This window comes from Lampetra planeri, chromosome 31, assembly GCF_965212315.1.
Source record: "Lampetra planeri chromosome 31, kcLamPlan1.2.h2, whole genome shotgun sequence".
NCBI classification, from domain to species: Eukaryota; Metazoa; Chordata; class Hyperoartia; order Petromyzontiformes; family Petromyzontidae; genus Lampetra; species Lampetra planeri.
Genome location: NC_136137.1, coordinates 7,383,367 through 7,410,929, shown reverse-complemented (window position 1 = coordinate 7,410,929; position 27,563 = coordinate 7,383,367). Strand labels below are relative to the sequence as shown.

Sequence of the window (27,563 nt, the reverse complement as noted above, 5' to 3'; positions counted from 1 at the left end):
GTCTATTATTATGAATGGCATTTGACCGGTTGACGGCAGTATGAACTCGAGAAAGACTTTTCTTTTAACATAGTACAACGTCGTTGGTTTCGGCGTGCCTGTGGGTGCGTTTTGAACGCACGCGTTTCGCACACACGTGTCTCCAATTATGTCGACGTCGTCTTGGCGTCATGCAGCTCAGTGCCTTGGTCCCGGTGGCCCGTGGGCTGCCACAGTCCAGTGACACCGCCTGCACACTCCATTAGCCGATCCTCTGCGCCATATGAGACAATGCCTACGAGATAGTATGAGCGAGACGACGCGTAATCGATTCTTGAATTGAGCTGTGACCCACAGATGATGACAAAACATCATATCTGTGGGGGGGTGCTTGAATCGTTCAGTTTTGCTTTTAAGAGCAGGCGTACACGTTGAGGTGTTTGTGCATGCACGCGCAGTGGTGACGACGGACAGACCTGACAGCCGCTCGGACACGCTGACCAGCCCGGAGCGGGAGGGCGCGGACGGTGGGAGACCGCCAAAGGAGGAGACGTCACCCCGGAAGAGGAAGCTGTACAGGCCCGGTGAGAGGCACACGCCAGGCAGGGTGCGCACCACCTCGACATGACCCGGAGCTCTGTGATGATGGACAGGCCAAGCAGTTTCCTGCTGGGAAATAATAGCACGGTGGCGAAATGTTAATTACCTCGCCAGGTATCCAGGTCACGGGTTCAATCATGACCCTGAAGCCTTTGTATTTTGAGTTTTCGTGTCTCTCTCCCCGGGATCACGTGGATTTTTTTCCGGGTCCTCCAGTTGTTCTCCCACATTTAGAAAGATGCGTTTAGAGTATTTGGCTGCGATACATTCATTTACATTTGTGACCAGGTCGCTTCTGAAAAAATGGCTATATAGCTCGGTGAACCTTACCTGGTAAGCTAGTAAGATAAAAGTGGTAGTTTAGTAAAAAAAAATTGTTTAGTTTACCTAGAAGCTCACACACCGCCTCATATACCCACAATCTTCATACCACCACACAACTCCATGCCACCACAACCAAAGACAAAGGTCCTCCCATGTAGCCTCCACATGCTGTTGGGGCAAGTGTCGTTAGAGAGCACCTAATGAAGGCCGGCACGGCACACGATTGAGTGGGGTGGCCAGTACCACGCCTGTTGTCTGCCTTTGCTTGCTACTTTAACACTGCACCAGCTACTCTTTTTAAGGCTGGATCGATCTAAAGGAGGCTTAATACCAGTTTAGGTATTCATCAGAAATATTGGCTATGAGTGGGAAGTGAGCTCGGGTCACCGGTTTCGTTCCTGTCTGCACGAACCACCACCACCACACGCTCGCTCGCGCAATACCGCACGCCGTGCCGCCCGCCACCATCCCTGACGTCTCCCTCCCGCTTGCTGCGCACGTGCCACCAGGTGTGGGGGGCTTCCTGGTGCGGCGCCGCTGCGGCTCCGGCTGGGCACGCGGGCGCGGGGGGCTCCTGCGCGGACGCTCCCTCTCGCTCACCGAGTGGGGGCCCTCGGCTGCGCGAACCAGCGAGGGCAGCGACGGTAACAGGGGGCGGGGCGGGGTGTGGTGGTGGGGGGAATGATTTAGAATGGACAGGAAGAAAATGTATACACATGTTGATAAGGATAATGAAATTTAAAATGATGGTGATTTTCTGGTAGTAACAGCTACAACATGAATGTTGGATGCCGTAATGATGTAAGAGATGACATTAATGATGGTAGCATTTGTGGAATTGATAATGGTGACATTAATGATGTTGCTGTCAGCTATAATTGTGGTGGCCATGATGACAGTGATTAATGTTGATAATGGCGATGATGATGGTGATTGGGTCGATGGTAACAATGGTGATGATGATTGCGGCGGTGGTGATGATGCAGGGTGCATAGAGCCCTCCACGGATGAGGGGCTGCTGAGCCCGGATTCGGGAAGGTTGAGAAAAAATCACCCGAGGAAGAGAGCCCGGCTTGAAGACACCTTCCCTCCGTACCTTCAGGTCTGCACGAACAACAAACCGCAGCGTTGCAGTCGTTAAAATTGGTGTTTAAGTTGTCGACTCATACGAGCATCATGCGCACTATGAAGTGCAACGTCGACTCCCCTCAAGCAGCTCCCAAGTCCACACCGAACCGTCACTGTAGCCTTCACCCGAGTGTTCGCCTGAGATTCAACAACCAGCCGTAATCCTGAGGTTGACTATCACAAGATCGGGGGAGCACCTTAACATATAGAGGACCACAGCACTCGGGCAATTTTTGGCACCCGCTTATCTGTGGTTCCTTACGCCTCCCTCTTCGAGTGTGAGAGAATATTGTGCCCATTAAAAATATAAAGAATAATTATTTTTATTATTTGGATTAGATGGATTGTGTTTATTTCAGGAGGAGCCCAGTGAGCTGCTTGCCTGTATTTCATTGGCGTCCTGCAACGGTGTAGATATATTTACACACATGTATGTTGAACTTAATTTGCACCGTACGTGGCCAACCATGCTAATTGGAGATGCGGGGGGAAGGATAACAAACTAAACACAAAAAAACTTTCATAGGCTATGCTTACATTTATATATGCTTACATTTATATGTATTTGTATAAGAATAATATGTAATAATTTGCATATCTTGTATTTTACGTACAGTGTGATGTTCTGTGCATGTAGCATTTTACATGTATAATACTCCACATATATTGTAATCGTTAGGGGACATAGTGGCTACATTTATGAGCATACTGCATTGCGAGCCCTGGGACCCGTTCAGATAATTGTCACTGATGTTGGTGGCCGTGAGCAGGAATTTTACTCTGGTCGTCGAGTATGCAACGCAGCGCCCACCGCTTCCCCACACACACTCTACATACACACACTCGATTATACACACACTACGTACACTAACACACACTCTACACACACTAACACACACATTTCTGGCCACAGGAGGCCTTCTTCGGCAAGAGCCTGCTGGACTCGGCGCGGGACCGGCCGCTCGACGCGACCCCAGCTCTGGACGACGCGGCCCCCCTCTCCTCGCCGTGCCCCCCGCTCGCCGCTCCGCCGGCCCCCCCGGGGCTCGTCAAAGAGCCGTTGGGGGACGGCGCAGACGACGCGACTGTTGCCGAGGCCCACGCGACCGTCGCCGTGGCGACCGACTCCGCCAGCCACGTGAAGGCCGCGATGCACGGTACGGCTTCCCGGCACAGCAGAGGACGCCCCCCGGGTGGCGGGTGGCGAAGGGGCCGGGGGCAGTTCTGAGATCTCGTGATGACCATGTCAGTCGAGCTGAGTTGATATTGTGGGTTCAAACCCTCTGCTTGGGTTCCCTTCCTTTATGTTGGAGGCACCGAGCCAGCACTTCTAACTTGTGTCCTTGAATTACACCACGTGGCATTCTGTGGCATTGTGAGAGATTCTCAACTGGCACAGCTGAGATCCTTGGTTGGCAACTGTTGTGTTTGGGTCTCTTCTCCCAAATGAGGACTCTGCGTATGGATATTTATTATGACGATGATGGTGATGACGATGATATTGATGACGCTGGTTTGGGTGGTGGTTTCCCACAGTTGATGCGACTGAGGATCCACTCACAGAGCTCTCCGATGACATCCTCGGGATTTTGACGCGGGACCTGGGGCGGCAACCGGCAGACACGGGTGAGCCACACTCGTCGCAGCATCACATTTACCTCCGTTTCATCGCCAACGTCTCCATCGTTACCAGTAAACTCATCGGCATCATTACATTGTCAACACAACGGGACCAACGACAATGTTGCAATCGTGTTTATAAATGGTAACATGGCCGTCATCATCGGCAGCAGTCGGGACCTAATATTATTTGCTGAAGCAATTGAAATGATGTCATATAGCCGTGATGCGTGAATTAATATGTGTGTGTGCAATAATTCATTCATTCATATGTCGTTTGCGTGTGTGCAAAATATGTGGGTCCATGAGCGATGGCAATAGCATGAGGAGGCCTTCGTCCACCAGTGAATAGAACACGATGATCGATGATGATGGTGATGGTGTGGAGAGACCCTTCAAGGATACGAGGCGCAATCCTGTGTTAAAACATGTGTGGGGTCTATTCCACAGCGTGTGTGTGTAGTAGGAGATCCCTGTGCAGCTTTTCTTAAAACCTCCCGCTTTGCTCTGCACCCTATATACTAACAACAACAGATCAGAAGTGATATGAGGATCAATACATTGTTTATATAAAGACATCGTCTCTGAAGCCACCCTCCCCTATTGTATGTTGAGCCTCTTTGGCACCGTACGTCACCAACCCTGCTAATCGGAGGAGCGATTTTCCACTCTTCCCGCGAACAGACAAGGCGTGCGAGCCATCGCAGCCTCCCCCCGCGTTCCACGCACGCTCGCTCGACAACGCCTTCCTGCCCAGCGACTTGGACCGCATGGTCCCCGATGGTAAGCGCCCCCCTCCGATGCCCGCGCCTTGTTTTTCCAGCCCCCCTCACACGGGGACGCTGGTTGCGTTACCTGTGCTCTGGGTGGTGTGTCTGTGCTGCGGGCAAAGCCGTCCCTAGGGTACACGGCAGATCGGGGCGACTGCCCCAGGCCGCGTGCTTTTGGGGGAGGCGGGGGGGGGGGCTCGCTTTGACGTCACGGTGTCAGATGTAATTCTTCCGGTGACCTTGCATCCTGACCCCGCGCCGTGCGCGCCGTCAACAGAGCTCACGCACATCGAGGGCAAGGACGTGGAGGAGCTCTTCACGGCACTGAGCTCGCAGGGCGAGGGGGCGGCGCACGCCGGGCCGTTTGGCTACGGCGCCATGCACGCGATGGACGTGCCGGCTCACGGGCCTGCGGCCGGCGCCGGTGCCGGCACCGCTGGCGGCGGTGGTAGCGGCGGTGGTGTGGACGCGGTCACGCGGGCTCCGCATGCTGTACACGGACCGCAGCCGCAGCCGCAGCCACTACCGCAGCAGCCGCCTACCAGTGGTGCCGTCGACATCTTGCCTGAACCCTTTCCTGGTTTGGCGCAGCCAGGGTTTTCAGCTTTGGGCAGCGGGTGAGTGTAACTGTGTGTAACAGTGTGTGTGTGTGAGAAAGAGAGCCTCCTGGGCTGTGCCGACCTAACTGTGTCTTAGCCAGCTGTGAAACAGACCACAACCCTCCATCTTCTCCATTTAGTTTGTATGTGTGTGTGTAGGCGTGACGCAGTGCTTGGCGCACTTCGCTACGAGACCCACCACCTGAGTTTGATTCCCGGCCATGGATTATATCAGTGGCGGGTTCATAACTGAACCCGTCTGGGGCCTTGTCTAGGTTGACTCAGCCTTGACTGAGTACGTGGTGAGGTGTGTGAAGATCAGTCCACTCGTGTGCCGTACCGGCCTTGGGAGACACTGGCTAACACCACTTGCCTCAGTCGTCTGCGTGACTCGGTGGTGAGATGTTAACTACCTCGCCTGGCACACAGGAGGTCGTGAGTTCCATTCTGACCGTGACACCTGCATATTTGGAGTTTACATGTTCCCTATTTTTCCTGGTCTTCTGGTTTTAGAGTATTTGGCTGCTATATATTTCCACGTGATTAGCCACTTCGTTATGCTCCGTGGGCCTTACCTGGTAAAATAGAAATGGATGATATCTGTGATTGTTGCCGTGTATACGTTCATGTGCGCGCCAACGCAGGTAACATCGCCGTTACTTACCGGCGAGCGGTGGGTTTTTTTTGTTGTTGACGACACCGCCTCCGCTGTTGATTTTAACAATGCCGCCATTGTTGTTGTTGTTGCCCGCGCAGTGAGAAACGCGCCACGTTCAGCCCCGCAGCGGGCTGCAGCGTGGCGTCGCCCGCGTCACCCTGGAGCGGTTCACAGCCACCCGGCGGGGACGAGCGCTGCGAGAGCGACGGCCTCTCCTACAACCAGCGCAGCGCGCTCAAGTGGGAGCGCGACGAGGAGCTCGGGGAGATGGCCACCATCTCCGCGGTGCTCTACGCCAACATCAACTTCCCCGGCTTGCGGCACGAGTTCCCCGGTATGCTCAAGTCGACTTTGTTGACCCGCCCCATGCTGCACATCAGTTAACGTGTAGTGACGCCTGCCCCATTGACGCCGTGTCCCACTTTGACTCGACTTCTGCCTCCGTTGTGCCGCTTGCTGCGTTGTTGATGGCCGCCCGTGTTGTTGCGCCCTCCCCGCAGACTGGCCGACCCGCTCCAAGCAGATTGCGAAGCTGTGGCGCAAGGCGTCGACAGAAGAGCGCGCCCCCTATCTGGTGAGACGCCTTCGTGTGTTGGTGTCATGCGGCGCTGACATGGCCTAGCGTGTAGTGCGTAGTGTCGCTTGTTGCAGAGGATGTACGTATGTATGTTCTTTCACACCGTATGTAGCCTAACCGTGCTAATTGGAGGTGCACAGGTTTGTGGTTCGAGCCCCACGGCTGCCCTGGTCAATTCTGTGGTCTATTGGCGCACCTTTTGCCTCGCAGTGGACATGAACGATGCCGTGACCTTATTCGATATAAGACTAGGCCAATTGTTCTGCCGTCACAGTCCACGTTTGTAAAAATTATCTCCACATTACTTAATCAGGTCAAATCAAAGCTCTCTCCTCTCAGACGATACCTGTATGTGAAACATAACGCCCTCGTGATTAGCCTATGCTACAAGAATTACGCAAATATGAATTGTATTATTGTTGTAAAACCCACATTGCAAAATGCTCCTCAAATAGTTTTGAGTTTGTTTGCTAGTCTTGCCCCCAAACCCCTTTAGGGGACTCACCTTGGACAGATTTTCTTTAAAAAAATATGATATTTGTGAGAGTTATAGTTGCAGTCGGGGGAACAGCTCGACCCATGATCCCCTCAGAGTTGAATTAACAAGTGCCACCAAGTCAACCATGTTAAGATGCTGGCTTCTATCTACCGTGGCAATGTCGAAATTTCGTGTGGCATTTCCAATCACCGGTTCAGGATCGCCAGCAGACAATAAGTGTGGCCGTGATGCTGCTTTGGCCATGGCAGACGCTTCCACCATTGTCATCACCACCACACGTGACTAGGTAGCGACGGGGTAGATCGTGATGTGTCTTGGCGGCAGCACTGCGTCGCCGGTGCTGCATCGTCGCCGACGCCGGTAGACCGCTGAGCGTTGTGCTTGTTGTTTCGTTGTTACAGCAAAAGGCCCGAGACAACCGTGCGGCGCTGCGTATCACGCGGGCACAGAGCGGCATCAGGCCTCCCCGCAAGAAGCAGCTGCCCGAGACGGTCGACCAGTTTAGCCCAACGGAGCCCGAGATTCCGGTACGCGGTCTTGTCAGTGTTCTCCCTCACGAGCGAAGGGCTTGGGGGATGATGCCCGGTTGTGAGTGGATATCTTCTTGCTGTGCGTGTGTGTGTGTGCGCATTTGCCTGGTTGTACGCTTTCTGAAAATGTGGGGGTTTTAGCTTGTTTGCAGCATTGTTTCAAAAGGAGGTTGGGCCTAGAGGACGATGCTACTCAGTTATCTTAATCAGCTGTCTATTCATCAATCCATCTTCCTCACTACCAACGTATCCGTTGATTAAAATCCCGTCAGCCTGCCCTTACAACTACCCAGTTGTTGCGGAGGTTTGTGGTTCAAGCCTTGCGGCCACCCCGGTTAATTCTTCTGTGTGTGTTAATGATAAAATATTTTACGTCTGCTTTAGATTGGACGTTAGAGGTCCCGTGACATTATTCGAAAAGAGTAGGCCATGTGTGAACCATATGATACACGATTCGCGACAATCATAGAGTCCGTTTTGCAAAATGTCATCATGTAACTTACCCATTTATCCGTTCATCTGTCTGCCCATCCGTAGTATTATCCGTCGACTCAGTCTGATGATGTCCATGTGCGACAGGGGAAGGAACATCACAGGCTCAAGGAGGTCGAACAGGAACATGAGTGGAAGCAGCGACAGGTCAGTGGTGTGGAAGGGGATGATGGCGCACAGAAGGGGGGGGGGGCATCTCGTGATATGAAATCGTAACGGCCTGCATGATTCTCATTGTAATCGAGCGCACCGCCACCCACTCGCCTTGACACGCTCACACGCGGTACGTGCACAAACGTACCCCAGGATTTTTCTGCCGATGCCATAATAAATCCGAGGAATCACGTGTCGGATGGTTGGCCCTAAAGGAAGATGCAGCCCAAAGTCCCAAAAAGGCAAATAGCTGTTACCTCGTAGATTCTTAACTCGGCTGTGAGTCCCGAGCAGCCAACAATTGAAGCCTTTGTCCATGACGATGAAGTCGATTTTAAAAGCTGTGTTTTATAAGTCAACGTGGCACACAAGTAGGGTTGCCGTGATATGGCGATTCCGCAATGTTCCGTGCGATATAAGGTCCACAACAGCCATATAGACTGGTTTGCTAAATATCATTATATCATGATTATCGTTTCTCATCTAATGTTTTAAAGCATTTTTGTTTCATGATGAAATACTTAAGAAATTACACAATAATTTAAGTTTTACATACATACCTTATTCGTATGTATTGGTGCTTTGCTAAATATTTTCCAGAGTAAGTGACGGCATGACGCCATCATTTTGTAGTCTTCTCATTTATGCAATTATTGCTTGTGTAATTGTAAAGTTGCAATGATTAGAAGACGTACGCCAGGTTATGTTAAATGAGAATTGCGGTTAAAGCACTCTGGATGTACTGCAAAGCGCAAAAACAATACAATAAAAACATGCTAAGTACTATTACATATCTATATAGGAAACTTGTTTCGTGATGATCAACATTTCATGAAAATTTTATATCGTATCGTGAAAATTGATATCGCGGCAACCCTGCACACTAGTGACGTCACTGTAACGTCGTGTGTCACTGTAACCCGTAGGTGTCAATACAGCGTCAATGCAGTGATGTCACTACAGCGCAATGGGTATGTATCGGAGCTATTTGTTTTTTGGTTGCATCTTCCTTTACAGAAATACTTTTAAAGTCTTGAGTATATTCTATAACGGATGGATGCTGTTGAAGTACTTTTTAAGCAGCAATAATTGTCTATGGAGAGGATAATAAGGTGCAAAATAATAATAAAGAATCACTCCAAACTTGTGTCGTAAGACCCTCCGCCACCCGACATGGCCAAACAAATTAAATTGTCATGTGTACAAGCGTCTAACGCACCAATTATCATTTGTTTCGGCTCACCCGGTAAGTTAAAGAATAATGCTCACTAACCAAATTTCTAAATGTTCTTCAACTTACCCGGGTCTTTCAACAACAATATGGCCAGACCATTATGCGGCCGACCCAATAACCAATTGCGAATTATAACATTGACTCCGATAACATACTACGTGTAAATTAAAGCAATGAAAGGGCACTTTAGTTTACCCAGGAAAACGTCGCTGAATCTCAAGACTTTTGAGGGCCCTTCATTAAGATGTTTTGGGGTCTGTTCTCTTTGATGAACATTTTGACGTGTGGGAGAAAATTTACCCAGGGAAAATCCACTCTTAAGAGGGGGAGGTAACACTAAGGTCCGCACAGATAGATTCAAGAATCCATCGCAGCACTGCCATCTCTTGCTGCTTCACGGCCCAAGTCAACAACAACTGGTATTCCCAGTTTCCCATCCAAGTACGAATCGGGCTCATCCGTGCTTAGCTAACAAGATCTGACAAGATCGGATGAATTCACAGGATGAGTCGGTCATAGAAAAATGGATTGATCGTGTTGGTTGTCCAGGTATAGCCAGTTGTGGGAATGTTGTCAGGTGATACAATTAGTTGATAGTTTTTAGCCACTACAAAGACACGGATCTATTTTGTCCTTTAAAGCAATTCATGTACAGTATGTGCACTAAGGTTGCCACTATGTGGCGATTCTATATTATAACGTACGATATAAGGTCCATGATAATGGTATCGTCCGTTTTGCAATATGTCGTGGTATTGTTATTAACTTTTGTTCATTTCATTTTTTCGTAAATATTTTGTTTCCCGAAATAACAAACACTGTGATGAAAGTTGTAAATAAATTTACGGCGTGGCAGTTATATGATGCCATTGTATTTCCAGCTCATGTAATTCTTTGATTACTTTGAGTGTAACAGACAATGTGGGCTTTATATGCATTATAGGTTGGCATTGATTACAAAGACTTTACTGTAGGCGCATATGTTGATTGAATTGCAGTTAATGAACTGAAAGCAATATTCATTCACACTAGGAAGTATAGCAAAGCACACACAAGGAATGCAATAGAAATGTGAAATACAATTACAACATCACAGGAAACCGATATTGCAAGAACTTTAATATCCCATTGCACCTTAGCGTGCGAAACGATTTCGCGGCAATCGCAGCACAGACGCTCACGCGGTGCGCAATTATCGTCTCCGCTGCAGCAACTGCGTCTGCAGAGCAAGCAGCAGGCGAAGCTGGAGGCCACGCAGAAGCTGGAGCTCGCCAAGCAGGAGCAGCAGAAGATGAGTCTCCACGGGGAGGGCACCGGCGACACGGAGGCGGATGGCGCAGCTACGGCGCCGGCCTCGGAATTCCCGGACGGCGAGAGCTTCCGGAGCCCCAGCGCCGCCAGCCAGGCCGAGCCGGCCCGCAGCCCCTTCGCTGGCGACGGTGGCGGCGGTGGCGACGGCGGCGTCGGCGGGGGGAAACTGGCGCCATTCTCCCCGCGGCCGCTGTCCAACCCCAAGGGGCTGAGCCTGGACGACGTGTTCGTGAAGCCGCGAGCGCCGTCGCAGCCGCGCGCGCCCCTGCAGCCGCCGCCAGCGCACGAGGGCTTCCCGCAGGCCGTCGGGCGCCCCCACAACGAGCTCCCGCCGGAGTCGGGCTCTGGCTCCCGCCCAGCGTCGCCGTGGGACCCCTACCCTGGCGCGGCCGAGGCGCCTGCGTCCGCTCCCGGTGCCGCGACCGCGCCGACGACGACGGCGACGTCGGCGCCGACGCCGCCTTCCGCCGTCAGGAGACACTCGGCGCCGCACCTGGACCCATACGGCAACCCTCCCGGCACGCCACGCCCCGTGGGGACGCTGCCGGCCGACTCCTACTTTGCGATGCCCAAGACGCCGCAGAGGAAGGAGGAACCCGCATTCCGGAGAGGGGCGGGCGAGCAGTCGCCCCGCGCCGCGGCACTGTGCGATCCGTACGCCAAGGCGCCCGGCACCCCGCGGCCGTCGCCGATCGCCGAACCCTACTTCAGGGCCGCCGGGCCGCCCCGGCCGTTTGAGACATTCGCCGAGCCACCTCTCCTGTCCTCGAGGCCGGACGAGCTGCCGCCACAGCAGCAGCAGCAGCAGATGTTCAAGGCGCCCTTCCCGGCGCTGCAACAGATGCCTTTGCCCGTCATGTCGCCCAGCGGTGTTCAGCAACCTCCACTTGGGCAGCCGTGTCAGCCGCCTATGGGCGGAGGATACGCGCCGTCGCCGTCCACGATTCACGGGTCACCAGTCCGGCGACCGCCCAGCGCCACCGAGCACTACGCGCAGCAGCAGCAGCAGCAGCAGCAGACACTGCCCACGTCCCCCTACGGACAGGCGGCGGGCGCGCAGGGAACGCAGCCACCTGATCCATACGTGCAGGCACCCCACACGCCTCGGCCTCTTGTCACCTCCGACCCCTATGCTCAACCGCCGGGGACACCCCGGCCTCTCAGTTCCGACCCCTATGCACAGCCACCCCACACGCCAAGACCTTTGACATCCGACCCTTACGCGCAGCCGCCGGGAACGCCGCGGCCCATGACCTCCGACCCTTACGCACAGCCGCCGGGAACGCCTCGGCCCATGACCTCCGACCCCTACGCGCAACCTCCGGGGACGCCTCGGCCCATGACCTCCGACCCCTACGCGCAACCTCCGGGGACGCCTCGGCCCATGACCTCCGACCCCTACGCGCAACCTCCGGGGACGCCGCGACCATTTGCGGCCGACCCCTACGCCCGCCCGCCGCAATCGCAACCCGCGTTCGAAATGTACGGCGACGGGCAACCGGTGCCCGGCGCGCAGTTCGCACCGGCAGCTGGGGTGACGCGGCAAACGAACGTCGAGGGCAAGTACTCGCAAGCGGCCACCGCCCCTCCCCGAGAGATGTTCTCCCCGCCCACGACGCCGGGCGTCCAATCGCAGGCGCAAGCCGCTGCTGCTGCCGCCGTGGAAGCGTTGGAAGCCGGCTCGCGCGACATGTTCACGCCGCCGCTGGCGCTTTCAGGCGATTCTGTTCAAATTCCCGGCCTCGCTTCGCCGACGACAACGCCCGGAGGGAGTGGTGCGAGGAGCCTGACGGCGGCAGTCTCCGCGGCGTTGGGGTCCGTCTCCGGCGCGGGTCCCGGTGCGATGGAGATGGCACAGGCGAAGGCACGGGGCGGCTCGCCGTGCGTGCCGGGCGCGGTGCACATGGCGCAGCAGCAGGGGATGGCGCCCACACGGCCTGACGTGCTCCCGCTGCAGGGGATTCTGGGACAGCATGGCGTGGTGGGTGATGTGGTATCTCTTGTGTTGTTGGGCTGACGTAGGTTATGTAGTGGGTTACACTGGAATGATTGGTACGTGGTGATAATGCTTGCTGTGACGATAGTAACGATACTGGGGGCGCACCGAATAGTACTTTTATACTATTTGACCGACAACATTACTTAGGTATTCTATGAATTTTTATTTGAAGCCGAATATTATATTTATTTATTTCAAATAAGCTGGCATGTCTCTCTGTCTCCCTCTGTTACTTTCTCTTGTGTCTCTCAGTTGTCTCCCCTTTTCCATATGCTCGTGGTGGGGGTTACGCTCTGCACTGCTCTCCTCACATCCCGCCCCTCCTCCGCCATGGGCTGTTGTGGTCATGTAATTGCTTTGGCCCTTGGTGCTCACTTTTGTATTCCTCATTTTATTTAGCCGAATACAAATACTAAACACACCGCTCGTATTTTGCCACATTCTGAAGGGCAGAGCATATATTCTGTGATGCCCTAGATTTCACGAAGGTGAAATCGGTGATTATGGTCATGCTTCGTGTGTCATGCTTCTTGTGACGATCGTGGTAATAATGGCATTGAAAGTATGTATGTTAAACTTCTTTCACACCATACGTAGCCAACCGTGCTAATCAGAGTTGCGGGGGGATGGACAATGCAAAACAACTAAATACAAAAAGCAATTCTAAATATGTTTACAATCTAGATGAATCTAGATTGATAGATAAATCGAGATTCACGATGCTGACTTTGCAGTCTTAACGATTGACAGGCGGCACCGATAGCGCTAGCGGCGATTCATGAAACGTGCGCCGTTGTTTTGCAGCAGAGGCCGCAGCCTCAGGGCGCCGGTCCGCAGGAGACGGGGATGCCGGGAGGTGCCGGGGTGATGTTCTGGTCATCGGACACCACCTCCCCTCAAGGACAGCCCATGAACAAGCCTCCTCCACCTTACCCGGTACAGCAGGTGAGATTCCCGCATAGCCAGTGCCCAAGGTGCGGGATGGCCTTGCTCTATCGCACCTTGGCATGAGAACAAAGTTGAGAGCCCGAATCGACCCAAGAGGGCTTTTAAGCGAGACTAAAAGTGTTTTCCTTGATTTATCCTGGAAGAATCCGATGAGCTTATGGAGTTATTTTTTCACGGATGTCCTGTAGGGGCAGGTCAGAGAGAGTTACAGCAACAAAGGATACAAAAGCTGAGTGCAAGATAGAGAAAAGTCGCTAAAAATTAAGAAATAAATATACATAAAGTTTCTAAGTGCAAATTGCACAAGTACATACATTCCTGCCGTTTTGTCAACACCAAAAGCAAGCCTTGGGGCAAGCCAGCAAAACAACAACAACAAACACTGTCCTGAACCACACCAAGACAACGCATGGTCCCCCAATTGCATTGCACATTCAAATTGGATATGTCAGTCATTTAAAACTGGTGTATATACGTACAGTTGGAGCAAAAACAAAACATGGAGTAAGGTGCATGATTGGAATTGCATTGAAAAAAAGAAAGGGGAACAGATGGAGTGAAGCATGTCAAAGCGGAGATGTCATTGTTGACCGTTTAGAAAAGCGGGGAGTGGGTTTCGAGGGAGCACGTGTCGTTATTAGAGAATTGATGACCGCAGTTAGAGACTTAACGATGGATTGGCAACCAGGGCAGGGAACACGCCCCTGAGAGTCGGTGTGCCGTGGAGATGGAACGATTTAATCATCTTGCGCAGGCGCTCAATGGATTTTTGCACCGCAAGGTGCGAGAAATGGCAGCGGCTTTGGGGAGGTCTGGCTATTGATCATTCAGTCATATACTAGCCTACAGCCCGTCCAAGGACGGGTGTATGGCAGTAAATCTGAAACATTCAAGCGAAAAGCCGACCGCGACGTGATATTCATTGCATCCATTCGTGTGCAATTTGTAAGGCCGCGGTGACACAGACCTATTTCATTTAAAGGTTATAATCCCTTGTTCATCATGACGGACACCGCGTGACATGAGGGTACTCCCTTTGTAGTGTGGGTTGTAAGGGGGAGGAGGCCCCACCCCATGTCGAGTGACATTACCTGCTCATGATTATTAATGACGGGGGCGGGGGGGCGTTAATTTGGAGGACGTCACCTGATGATTGTTAATGAGGGAAGCTGTTCGATGTGGAGTGCCATCAACTAAGCATGATTTTTAATCGGGGGTGGGGATCCATGTGGAGTGACGTCACCCCCTCATGGTTATTGGGGAGGCATGTGGAGTGACGTCACGCGCGTTACACACAAATAGACATTCTTGGCTCACTATATTAGTAATTGACCACGCTCTGATATTTTCGATTGATTTGGTGAATATCTTCAGTTCTGGGGTTTCTCAACTTGTATAAAGATCATAGGTAGTACATAGTCCACCATGAACACCATACTTTGCTCCTGTGTTTGGTTTCTAATAAAAATGAACGCATGCTCGTTGAACCCATACCGTACAACAAAAAATTACTCCGAGCAAGTGCTGTGACCGACCTGACGGACGATTGAACTTCCCTGCATACTTAGAACGTCATCGTGCGTCGTATTTGCTGCCGTGGTGTCTGTGCCATGCAGGGCACAATGCCGGGCTTCCGCAACCAGCAGCTCATGTTCAGCCAGGTTCCTGGCCGGTTCATGCCGGGCGTCGCCGGGGGCAGCCCCCGCTCCCCGTTCCCCAGCCCGGAGGGACCGGGGGGACTCACCGCAGATGCCGCTCGTCTCAGACAGAGGTGACAGTTTGGCGACGACCCCGCGCCTGTCCGTGTGTCTGTGTGTCTGTGTGTCTGTGTGTCCGTGTGTCTGTGTCTGTGTGTCCATGTATCTGTGTGTCTGTGTGTCTTTGTGTCTGTGTGTCCGTGTGTCCGTGTGTCTGTGTGTCCGTGTGTCTGTGTCCGTGTGTCTGTGTGTGTCTGTGTGTCCGTGTGTCCGTGTGTCTGTGAGTTTTGGGAGCGGTGCCGCAGTGGTTGGCGGGCGGGGCTACGGACCCGGCGACACGATTTGGGATTTCTGGCCGCGGCAGCCAACATGGCTGTGCGAGTGTTATCGTATTCGGCACTGGGCCTTTCTTCGGTCAACTCGTGTTCATAAGTTAATGATGTGGGGAGACCAAGGCGGCTTGGGCGTGGTCCTGGCCAGACCTTTTGTGCACCTTGGCACCCTTATAAGTGAATTTCTAAGAGCACCTGCCCAAAGTCTATAAAGAGTTGTTTTGTGTGGAAATGGGGAGTTTTGGTGGTTTGTGCACATACAAATGTTGCACTGAGCACAATGGGAGTGAACAAAACCACACAAATTAGATGTAACAACTGATGAGCAATACCAACGAGATGATAAAAACGCATCAACATCGATTCAATTCTTGAATAGAATCGTGACCCCTGGATGGTGACATCATGAAATTGCTGTGGGGGGGGGGGGGCGGGGTGGGAGTATTCGGGTCTGGGTGGGTGACGCCGTTTCAGGCCGATCTGTCGGCTAACGCCTTGTCGCGTGGCACTTGCAGGGTCGCCGGCTCGGCGGAAATGGCCTACTATACCACGCGCGTGGGCGGCTTCCCAAGCCCCCAGGCCGCTCAGCAGTCGCCCTCGAGCCTGGCACCGCGCTTCCCGGGGGAGGCCAGCGGCCTACGGCGCTCTATCTCGCTGGACATGAGCAGCCCCGCGTCCCACGCTGCCCCTCCGGCCCCACCCACGGGAATGCCGGGGGCAGCGGTGCCGCCCGCCAACGGGCAGATGGCCCGACCTCCCGTAGCCTTCCAGCCGCACGGCATCGCAGGCCAGATCATGCACCAGGGCCAGTACTACATCGAGCTGAGGCACAACCCGGCCATGCGGCCTCGCCTGCACTTTGGCGGCGGCGGCGTCGCTCCTGCCGAGATGCAGCAGAGGGCTGAGCAGCAGCAGCAGCAGCAGCACCACCAGCAGCTTCAGCAACACCAACCGCAGCAGAACTGTCTCCCAGTCCCGGCACAAGAGCCCGTTGCGCAGACATGCGCCGACCAAAGCCTGGCGCCGTTCATTCCCAAGCCGTGCCTCACCACCATCGCTGGCACTGGTGGGGTTATTGGAGGTGTCCAGCAACAGCAGCCGCTGCCACCAATGCAGCAGCACCACCAGCAGCAACAGCAGCCGCCCCAGGCTTCTCCGCTTGCAACATCGACGGCGGCCGCCCTTTCGGCCGAGCCCTGCACGGACGACAAACTTCCGGAGATGGTTCCGGCGGGCGGCGCCGAGATGGACGAGGCGCTGGCCGCCCACAAGGCGCTGGAGGACGACGTGGACCTCGCCAACTTGAACCTCGACCCCGTGGACGGCAAGGGCGCTGGCGACCTGGACACGCTCGACCACCTGGAGACCAACGACCCGCACCTCGACGACCTCCTTAAGGCTGGCGAGTTCGACATCCTGGCCTACACGGACCCAGAGCTGGACCTGGCCGACAAGAAGGACATGTTCAATGACCTGGCCCTCGCAGACCCGCTAGAGGACAGGATGGACGAGCACAAAAAGCCGGTGGACAAGGAGGAGGAGGAGCAGGAGGGTGGATTGGTGGCGGGGTCTAGGACGGCAGCAAGCGAGCAAATGGCGCAAGCGGCGGTGGATCGCGAATCCGACGAGAAGACGTCGCCCGACCCCGCGCATACAGCAACCGGCGTGAAGGCGCCGACGCCGCAAGCGCAAGCGGCGGCGGCGAAAGAGTCGCAGGCGGCCAACATCGAGATGGTGGAAGCGCAGAACAAGAGCAGCGGCAGTGCCGTCACTCCCACCGAACCAGCAAGCGTGCCGGAGAGTGAGAAGGCTCGAACCCCTGATGCGGCTGCGAGTGGCGACCGTGCAGAAGATGCCAACCCCGTGAAGCAGGAGCCTGGCACGGCCACGGAGAAGTCGCAGGAGGCGGCGCCCGACGCTCTCCCACGAAGCTCCGAGGCTGTCGCGCCAGCTGAGAAGGCCGAGGGAGCGGAGGCGGCGCCGGCGTCCGCGGGAGATGCGGCCGGACAGGCAGAGACGGTTGCTCCCAAAGACGAGCCAGAATCCGGCAAGGGTGGTGAGCAGGTCGGGGCGCAGCCAGATTTGGCCTCTCAGCGACAGCAAGGATTCTTTGCGAATTTAGGTGAGTGCCGGGGATTTGTGTGTTTGAAACGTTGAGTGTGTGGGATGTGTGATCGATGCCAGGATTGTGTATGTGTGTGAGATAATCTGTGTGAGATGTTGGGTGTGCTCATGGTTGCTGTGTGTGTGTGTATTTGGTGTTGACCCTCTGTTTTGTCAGGATTGTTTGGGTATGTATGGGATTGATTGTGAAAAGGTAAATGTTTGTGTGAGTGAAGTTCTTGGTGTGCTTATGTCTGTGTGTAAAAAGCAGTGTTGTTTATGCTGAGTGGTGTGTCCATGAGATATCAGATGTGCCTTTTGGTACATGTGTGTATGTGAGATGTGCTGGATATATAAGTGACATTGAATACATTTTTCTGACAATACAGGAATTTTAATAGGTGAAGCTTCAGATGAATGTACATACAGAGTAAAATAATATTTCAAGCAGCTATGTTTACCATTTCTATAAATACAACATTGGAATACCATTCATCTAGAATGACAATTCAGATGAAATCCCAGTGATGAGAACATATCCTAGTTAAAAATGTGGCATTGTCTCCCATTGAAATCAGTTGGGGAAAACTTTCTCCGACAGAGGGGGAGAGTGATCCCAGTGAAACTACAGGGTGCTTTGTCTCCAGGCTGCCATAGGCGAGCGTAACCCTACCCGGGCTTTCTTTGCCCTGACCACGGAGAAACACGTCTCCTCCGATCACCCGTGCCAATATCATTGACCACACGCAATCCTGTTCAACTTCCGCACTTATATATAAACATGCTCCGTCTCTCTCTCCGCGCTTCCCCTCCCGAAGATTTTGACAAGTTCGCCACCGACGATATAACGGACCCCATAGCCAAGGCCAAGATGGTTGTGCTGAAGGGCATCAACAAAGTCATGTCGCAGGGCTCCATCGGCGGGCCGTCCATCAACGTCGCCAACAGGTGGGCGGCACCCTGTTGTGTCGAGATGTGTGTGTGTGTGGTCAAAGCAGCGCTGCGTAACATGAGTCACGCACACGGGGAGAGCCGTCGCGTGTCACACTCGCCCGCCTGCAGGGCGTTGCTTTTTTTTTTAAATCCTTTATTAAGTTCACTTGCTTGCTTGCGCGCTGACGACCGTGCAAATCTTTCGGTCGTTTTTTAACCCACTTCCCGTGATCCAATCGAGCTGACATTTTGCACACAGACTCGTTGTGCGTGACAATTTATTTTCGTGAAAATTTTTTCCAAAATTTTACACTTTTTAGGAAAAAATAAATTATATTTAATTACCAATTGCTTAATGGTGGCAGGCAATCATCTGACCCATAGGTGGCAGCCATCTCAAGCCAGAGGACGAGAGGACTCTAGCCGCCACGCATATAAAGGATTTATAGTGAAAAACTTTGTTTTTACGGGTTAATTTTTTTTGGCTGCTTCCGGGTGTTGCTGCAAAGGCATGTGGCTAAGAAATTTGGCACGTGGTTGTCGCGCCGTCAGAAGAACGTTTTCCGGATGAAAACTCCACAGAACCGCTTCAGTGCTTGTTCTTAAATTTACCTCTCCCCGCCAACACCAGATGTTGCTCTTTAGCGGCTAGTTCACTGCATGTCAAATCATATTCGTCGATTTACTCTTAAGCAGAGTTGGCCCCGATTTAAGTGAGAATACGATTCTCGTAAGAGTCATTATTCAGTACAGCCATTAGCCGAGACCTTCAAACATGCGAGAGGTGATCAGATTCTAGCAGCGTATCGCCCTGTGTCGGAGCGAGGCAGATGACAGTCCTGAAGTGACTGCAAGAGAGAGACTCCTGTATCCAAAACAAGGGAAAGGGTCGTACTTAATGCCCTGCAAAGGTTCTTATTGAGCATACCAATTTGTATTTCAGTGACAACCCATACATGATGATAATTTTTTACGCAGAAACTGAGCTGAAACCACAAAATCACTATTTTTAGAACCTGATTTAAGCACACATGACTGGCTTGCATTGGATTTGACGACCCACCCGGCCACTTCTGTGCAACGAGTTGAAGCCGCGTGCGTCCTGTGCGTGTGTTTTTGTACAGATCCGTGTTCCCAGGGGAGGCTGCCTCTGGCTCTCCAGGCCCGCAGCAGGGCATGCACACCTACCAGGTAAAGCATGCAAAGAGTTCAGTGCCCTCCATCTGTCCGATCATTACAGATTTTGTTATGCGTTGCGGGGAAAATTATTTTGAGTGACGAATTGCCGATAATTTCCGCGACTTACCTGTCAGGAAAGCCTGCAGTGCTGGGAGTCATCAATTTCTGATTCTTGTCATCGATAGCACTTTGGACCAGATGACCTGGAATGCGCTAGATATCAGGAGATATGGAGGGGTTGAGCTTCAATGTTGCTTTGTTGGGCCACTGCGATGATGAACAGATGTTATAGATGACTGTCGGGTGAAAGAGTGGGCAGCAGAGTGCAATGCTCCCAAGTCTATGCTCCCCGCATTCACCAACATGCATCAACCGGCGTGGTCAGATCACCGCTGCGACCCACATAGCATGGGGAAGGCCCTCATCCAGCAGTGGATTGACAAGAGGGGCTGTCACATTGTAGTGAGGTGCCTGCCCGACGACTCGGTGGGGGAACAGTTCAGCTCGCGAGGGTTTTTCACAAACCATTCAATGAATGGCCAGACATCCTAAAGCAGGGAGGGAGCTATCCTGCATGGCACTCGGCAAGGCCTTGGTGGGTAAATGAATGACTCTGATTCACCACTGATGGGAGCATCCTCTGGTCCTGTGTGCGCCGCCGCAGCAGCAGGAGGAGAATGGGCCCGGAGTGCTGCCAGTGTCCAGACCGGCGCCTCCCGCTTCCGACCACGGCGTCATGAGTGAGTCTTGCCCTCCTCACCACCGCCGCTTCACCTGCACCCGCACGTTAACTCACCGCACGAGTGACAATATGCATTCAATACAGTTAATGTGTGTGTGTGTATATATATAGGTGGGTGGCACTGTTGTTTGAGCAATTGGCTCACAATCAATAGGCCATGGATTCAAATTCAAGTCAAATCCAAGGCCAGCTCAGCCCGTCACCACTCAAGGTCTATAGGATAAGTACCGCTTTGTGGGAAGTCAACAATGGAGTCTTTTCAAGCTACACAGGGTTTGGCATGGTTACTAGTAAACATACACTCGTTAGCGACATCATATCGACTGTTAAGAACGGTAAGTGGACGTGGGCAGGACACATCGCTAAAAGGGTTGATGGCTCGTGGTCAAGATTGGCAGCCCAAAGGAGGGAACACGCCCGAGAAAATGTGAAGACGGAGCAATGACATTGTCAAATGTAGATAGGGAGGCCTTCAATGTGGCTTGTTACAACGGCGGTCATGGGTATTGCAACATGATATCAGGTCCTCCGCCTGTATCGTCAACGACCACTGCCACATCACCACCACCACGTCTCCTCCTCACCCCCCCCTCCCCTCTTTAGAGGATGACGAGCGGCAGGCATACGAGGAGTGGCTGCTGCACACCAAGACGCTGCTGGGGATGCAGCACCGCGCGCTCGAGGAGCAGGTGGGCGCGCACCGCAAGTCCAAAAAGGCGCTGTCGGCCAAGCAGCGCACGGCCAAGAAGGCGGGACGTGAGCTCGCCGACGCAGACGCCGAGCAGCTGAAGCACGTCACCGAGCGCCAGTGCCTCGTGCAAAAGCAACTGCAGCAGGTGGGTGCTGGTGCCAGCGGTCGGTAGGAGGGGGTGGGTGGACGATTGGGTGGGTTCATGGGGGCACGGGCTGATGATTGGGTGGATGGGGGGGCTGACGGGCGGACGATTGGGTAGGTGGGTGGGTGGGCAGGCGGACGATTGGGTGGGCGATTGGTGTGTTGCGTGCGTGGACTGAAGATCTTGTTTTTTTAAATGTCATCTTTTTTTTCCCCCTCCCAAGTTTATCCCAATCTGTGCTATTGGTGCATCTCCTGCAGAACAAGGTTGATTCTTCACGTGAGAAAACAGTTCCCGGAAGTAGATATCACAGAGCTACTACTAAGATCCCTTCTGATATAATTATATATTATTTAACGCATTGCCACTGCAGCGGTATCACTATGAAAGTATCTTCAAAGTTGATGTTTTTGCCAAGAACAAAGCTTATACAGTAAATAGTTTTGGAGAGCCCAGGACACATGGCCTTGCATACGTGTTCACAGGATAAAAGGTTGTTTTCGTTTTGGATTACGTCTTCGTTTTGGTTGGCGATTATTCAACCAGATTTGTGGGTGCAGGGTAAAGTTGCTCTGAGCGGGGGAGGCCAGCAACGTCGGTTGTTTTCGCTGCCGTTATCTCGAGTGACTTTTTACGTCTCCCTTCTGCCCTCTCGCAGGTCAAGAAGCAGCAGAAGGAGCATGAGGATCTCATCGAAGAGTATCGCACAAAGCAACAGCACTGCACAGGGACACAGGCGGCTGGGCTGAGCCACACGGCCGCGTCGCCCTTCAACGCTCAGCCTGCAGGCGCTGTTGGTGCACTGCCTGGAGGTCACGTGACCCACAATGTCGGCGTTATGTCGCAGCAGCAACAGCAGCAGCAACACCATCACCTTCAGCAGCAGCCCCAACAGGTCGTGGGCATGATGCATCAGGGGCAGCAGCAGCAAGGATCTCCCATGATGCATCAGGGTCAGCAGCAACAAGGATCACCCATGATGCATCAGGGTCAGCAGCAGCAAGGATCTCCCATGATTCATCAGGGTCAGCAGCAGCAAGGATCACCCATGATGCATCAGGGTCAGCAGCAGCAAGGATCTCCCATGATTCATCAGGGTCAGCAGCAGCAAGGATCACCCATGATGCATCAGGGTCAGCAGCAGCAGCAAGGATCACCCATGATGCAGCAGGGAAGTACCATGATGCATCAGAACCAGCAACAAGGATCTCCCATGATGCAGCAGGGAAGTACCATGATGCATCAGAGTCCGCAGCAGGGCTCTCCCATGATGCATCAGAGTCCGCAGCAGGGGTCTCCCATGGTGCATCAGAATCATCAACAAGGTATTCCCATAATGCACCAGAATCAGCAGATGCATCAAATTCGCCAGCAGCAGCCCGCCACTCCTGCAATGCATCAGGCTTTGCAGAAAGAAACTCCCATGATGCACCAAAATCGCACACAGGGAAATATGATGCTTCAGCCTCAGCAGCAAACAACTCCCATGATGCATCAGGCTCAACAACCATCAGCTCCCATGATGCATCAGGCTCAACAACCATCAGCTCCCATGATGCATCAGTCTCAACAGCAAGGAACTCCAATGATGCACCAGGCCCAACAGCAATCGACTACCATGATGCATCAGGCCCAACAGCAATCGACTCCCATGATGCATCAGGCTCAACAGCAGTCAACTCCCATGATGCATCAGGCTCAACAGCCAGGTACTTCCATAATGCAGCAGGGTCAACAACCAGCCACTCCCATGATGCATCAGGCTCAGAGCCAACAGCAGCAGCAGCATCAAGTGCCGCAGACAATCCCACCGCACAACCAAGGCGCCTCCACTATGCATCAGAATCAGACGCCGCAAGGCTCTCCCATGATGCATCAGGCACAACAGCAACACCAGAATTCCTCTGTTACTGCTCAACAGCAGAACTCTGTGCTACCCATGATGCAGCAGGCTCAACACAACCAGGGCCCTCCCATGATGCACCAAGCCCAGCGGCATCAGGACTTGCTGACGTTGCATCAGAATCAGCAGGTACAGAGGTCTCCCATGATGATTCAGCCTCAACAGCAGCAGCAGCAACAGCAGCAATCTGTGCCGGCGTTGCCGCAGCATAACCAAGTAGCTACCACAATGCAGCAGGGTCATCCGCAGCAAACGGCCAGTATGATGCATCAGAATCTGCAGCAAAGGGCTCCCGTTTTGCAGCAAGGAATTCATATGATGCCCCCCCAGGTCCAACGGCCAGGCATGTCAACAATGCACCAGGTTAAGCAGCTTGATACTCCCATGATGCATCAGGTGCAGCACCAGGGGATGCCCGCAATGCATCCTGGTCAGCAGCAAGGAGTTCCCGCGATGCATCAGGGACAGCCGCAAGGGGCGACCGTGATGCAGCAGGGTCAACATCAAGGAATGGCCGTAATGCAGCAGGGTCAACAGAGGTTTCCCATGATGCATCAGGCACAGCAGCAACAGGCAGCTTCCTTGATGCAGCAGCAGCAGCAACAAAGGTTTTCTATGATTCACCAGGTGCAGCAGCAACAACAGCAGCAGCAGCAGCAGCAAAGTCAGACACACCCTTCCATGATGATGCATCACCCGCAGCAACAAGGTGCTTCCGCCATGCAGCAGAGCCAGCAGCAGAGGTTCCCCATGATGCAGCAAGCACAGCAACAGCAGCAGCTGCAGCAGCAGCAAGGAGTTCCCATGATGCAGCAGGCACAGGCGGCAATGCCCCAGGGCCATCACGGATCGGCCATGATGCACCAGCAGCAAGCAGGTGTTGTCATGATGCACCAGACGCAGCAGCAGCAGCAGAGGCTGACCATGGCTTCTCCGTCACAGCAAAACCTTGCCATGCTCCCCCAACAGCAGCAGCAGCAGCAAATACGTATTGCCATGATGACACAGCCCAGGCAGCGGATGGGACTACCTATGATGCAGCAGCATCAACAGCAGCAGGGAGCGCCAGCAGTGCCGCAGCAGAGCAGCACGCACGTGCCGCTCACGTGGACCACGGCGCAAGGTGCTGGGCCAAACCGCCCCTTTGTCTTCCTGAGGATGAGGCTACCGAACAGCGGTGGTGGCGGTAACGTGCAGCAGCAACAACAGCTGGGCCAGCCGGCGCCGCTGGGAGTGAGCGGCGATGCGCCGGGCCAGCCCACGTCAGCCTCGCCACAGATGCCCGAGGGCTTCCAGGATTCCAACGCGCAGCTCATGCAGCAGAACTTTGGCAGGCAGAGAATGGTGGGACCAGCACCGGCGAACGCCTTGGTAATGCCTCACCAAACAATGCAGGTGCAGACGTTTTCTCTGCAGCAGCAGCAACAGCAACATCAGCAGCAGCAACAGCCTGGGCACCTTCGTAAATTGGACTTCATGATGTCGCCCTCGCACAATCCATCGTACGCTCAGGATCCGGCTCAGGCATCCGCAACCGCCGGTGACGCTTCTGGAAACCCCGGAGCCGGCAGCATGGGGCTGATGCCTGGACCGACACCGCCGCAAATGCGGCAGACGTCCCCTTCGGGAGCGGCGCCGCAGTCTGCCGCCGCGTTCACCCCCTTTGACGGCAAGCCAAGGATGCACCAGCTGTCGCCCGTGTACGCCGGGGCAGTCTCGCCGCTCATCCAGCTCTACTCGGACATGATCCCCGACGAGAAGGGCAAGAAGCGGAAGGTCCGCAAGAAGACGGCGGGCGGCGGCGACCCGGCGACGGAGCCCTCGACGCCGGTCTCCGAGCTGCCGGAGCTGCACTTCTCCAGCGTCCCGTCGACGCCGACGCGCCCAGACCTGCAGTCGCCATGGGAGGGCAGGAAGGAGTTCGACCGGACGGCGACACAGTACAGGGCGGGCGAGACGGCGTCGGCCGACGGCGTCCGTCGCCCGAGCCTGGATGGCGGCGGCGCGTACTTGCTCAAGGGTGGGACCGTCAAGACGGAGGTGCCGGCGGCGGGGGCGATGGTGGGCGGCGCCGCGCAGTGCTACGACGGTGCCGACGGAGGAGGGGTTGCGTTGATGGGCCCGGGCGGGCTGGCCAACTCGCACGGGTCTGGGCCGGACGGCGCTCTTACGCAGAACCCCCGGGTGGACCTGGGCCACCAGCTGCTCAAGAAGCTGCTGCAGACGAGGAATCCCGCGCTGGTGTCGGCTCAGGCCAGCCTGGGCACCGAAGACAAGGAGCACGTGATGTCGCAGGCTCAGCAGCAGATGTGCGCCATGCCCAGATACGTCGAGGTGAGATTCACGATTCGTGTCAGAATCCGCGGTGTGTGTAAATGCTGTCCTATAAATGGGGGGGGGGGGGGCGGGTGGGGCATGTTGGGAAGGGGTGAGAGTTGGTGCCTTCGTGCCACCTGAAAATGTCATGCATCGCATTCTCACGCATTAGAAATATTCACACGGTCACGCGCGCACACAAGAATACACGGCAAGTGCCCGCACACGTAATTAGTAACTACCCCTCCTTCCACATACAATGGTAATTATCCCATATGCGATGTGTTGCAATTACAATGTAAATAGTAACTTCGACTTACAATGCTTTTGTAATTTTCATATAATTGACCCCATGTCTGACATTTGCACTCCCCCAGTGGGGAGCGGTATTGTAACAGCACGCCGCGCCACCAACCCAGCGACCCGAGTTCAATTCCCGCTCACGGCCATCACCAGTGACGATTATATGAACCGGTCCTGGGCCTCCCCAGTTAAACTCAGCCTCAAATGAGGACCTGGTGTGTAACCATTGCCACCTGGGAGACAAAGGCGGCCGTGCATGGTGCTGGCTACCCACCCCCTCGTGTGCTGTGTCGGCCTTCATAGGCGCTCGCTAACAGCACTTGCCCCAACAGTCTGTTGCAGGCTATATGGGGGGGAATCTTTTGTCTTTGGTACGACCCGGTCCGCGTGCTCCGCAGGCGTCCGTCACCGGCGGGGTCCACCTCAACGTGAAGATGGGTGGCGCCGGGGGCACCGACTGCGACGCCGCCAAGAGGCAGCTGGAGCTGAAGGGGAAGCGCATTGGGCACCGGGGCGCCGACTCGCCCATCCGCAAGCGCAAGAAGACCGAGGACGACCACAAGGACATCGGCATCGGCAAAGATGCCATCATCCGGCAGCTGCAGCAGGTGCCGGCCGCGCCACCACGCCGAACCCCGGACAGCCCCTTTCCATGACCCACCAACCCAGCGAATAGCGATGCTTGAATAATTGCTCGTTGCATTGAAGTATTTCTTGAATTGTGTCGCCAGTGTGGCTATAAAGCCGGCTCCACGCCTGTGTGTTTCAGTTTGCGTAGCTTGGCAGGACTCAGCTGAATCGCTTGTAGATGGACGTCACATATGTTTATCTACATTATCCGCTTCACTGACAGCTAGTTTTCGGCAGATCGTTCAATTGACGTTGGAGCTGGACTGCTAAAGCAACGCCCAGGCCAAAGTGACCGCCTCCCCACCCAAACCGTACCCCCCGTCCCCCACCCCGTAACGCGTATCCGTCATGGTTTTAGAGGTGACGAGGCGGGGCTGGCGCTGACACGGGACGTTTTGTTACTGCCTCTGGCCCACAGCTCCCGCTGCTGCCTCTCATGGAGCCGGTGATCAAGGTGAACTACGAGCTGTTCGCACCGTTCGGCAGCGGCCGCCTCAACGGGGGCTGCACTCAGCTGCGTGGCGCCTACGGTAGCGCCCTGCTGGAAGGCGCCACCGACTACTACACGCAGCTCCTGTGCGAGGTGCGGCACGCTCCCGTTGACAGCGAGCGGAAGCGCTCGACGATGATTTTATCTTCATCCTCCGAGCGTCCTCATGCAGCCGTCCATCGTGGTCCAACCATCTTTGTCCGACTCACCGTTACCCCTTGGTCCGCCCGTGCTGCCGTGATCGCCTTCCCGTCGTCATCATCCTCGTCGTCCTTTGCGTATCCTCCTCTCAACGTCATTTATTGATTGTATTAATTTGTCTGCGTCCAACTTTTTTAACCCTTTTGTCGTTTCTGTCCTGTCCTGGTCTCGGTATGTTAATTATTGTTGTCATTCTCCCATTCGCCACCTTTCGGCCATCTTTCCTGTCACTCTGTCAACGCCCTATTTCTCTTTTTCCTTTTCTCCCCTTGTTCTGCTTTTCCACCTCGTCTGTTCCACTTCTACCTCCCATGACCCTCTATCTACTCGCCTCCTGTCATGATCCATTTATTCGAATCAACTAGCACCACCTCTTCCTCCCATCATCATCTTCATGTTCCACCACCACCACCTAATGTCAATGTTTTTTTTGACATTGACTCCTCCTGCATCTCTCTTTGTTAATCCACCTCCTCA

At 54.1% G+C, this 27,563-nt stretch overlaps 1 protein-coding gene across 15 annotated transcripts in view; it reads left to right on the top strand.

Annotated features, from left to right (window-relative positions):
* LOC144729166 (histone-lysine N-methyltransferase 2C-like) overlaps positions 1-27,563 on the top strand; it is a 161,118-nt gene that overhangs the window by 108,959 nt on the left and 24,596 nt on the right. For 9 of the 15 annotated variants that reach the window (XM_078609174.1, XM_078609183.1, XM_078609176.1 and 6 more), the window contains 23 exons: positions 438-563; positions 1,413-1,547; positions 1,890-2,005; positions 2,945-3,188; positions 3,568-3,657; positions 4,336-4,434; positions 4,699-5,038; positions 5,777-6,012; positions 6,179-6,252; positions 7,156-7,281; positions 7,822-7,923; positions 8,856-8,900; positions 10,374-12,455; positions 13,278-13,418; positions 15,038-15,192; positions 15,966-17,572; positions 18,372-18,501; positions 19,611-19,677; positions 20,330-20,405; positions 21,011-21,243; positions 21,902-25,480; positions 26,164-26,373; positions 26,814-26,978. In XM_078609174.1, the coding sequence (XP_078465300.1) occupies positions 438-563; positions 1,413-1,547; positions 1,890-2,005; positions 2,945-3,188; positions 3,568-3,657; positions 4,336-4,434; positions 4,699-5,038; positions 5,777-6,012; positions 6,179-6,252; positions 7,156-7,281; positions 7,822-7,923; positions 8,856-8,900; positions 10,374-12,455; positions 13,278-13,418; positions 15,038-15,192; positions 15,966-17,572; positions 18,372-18,501; positions 19,611-19,677; positions 20,330-20,405; positions 21,011-21,243; positions 21,902-25,480; positions 26,164-26,373; positions 26,814-26,978 (10,178 nt within the window). The remainder of the gene's footprint in view (positions 1-437; positions 564-1,412; positions 1,548-1,889; positions 2,006-2,944; positions 3,189-3,567; positions 3,658-4,335; positions 4,435-4,698; positions 5,039-5,776; positions 6,013-6,178; positions 6,253-7,155; positions 7,282-7,821; positions 7,924-8,855; positions 8,901-10,373; positions 12,456-13,277; positions 13,419-15,037; positions 15,193-15,965; positions 17,573-18,371; positions 18,502-19,610; positions 19,678-20,329; positions 20,406-21,010; positions 21,244-21,901; positions 25,481-26,163; positions 26,374-26,813; positions 26,979-27,563) is intronic. The other 6 variants (XM_078609180.1, XM_078609175.1, XM_078609178.1 and 3 more) reach the window with 6 other exon arrangements.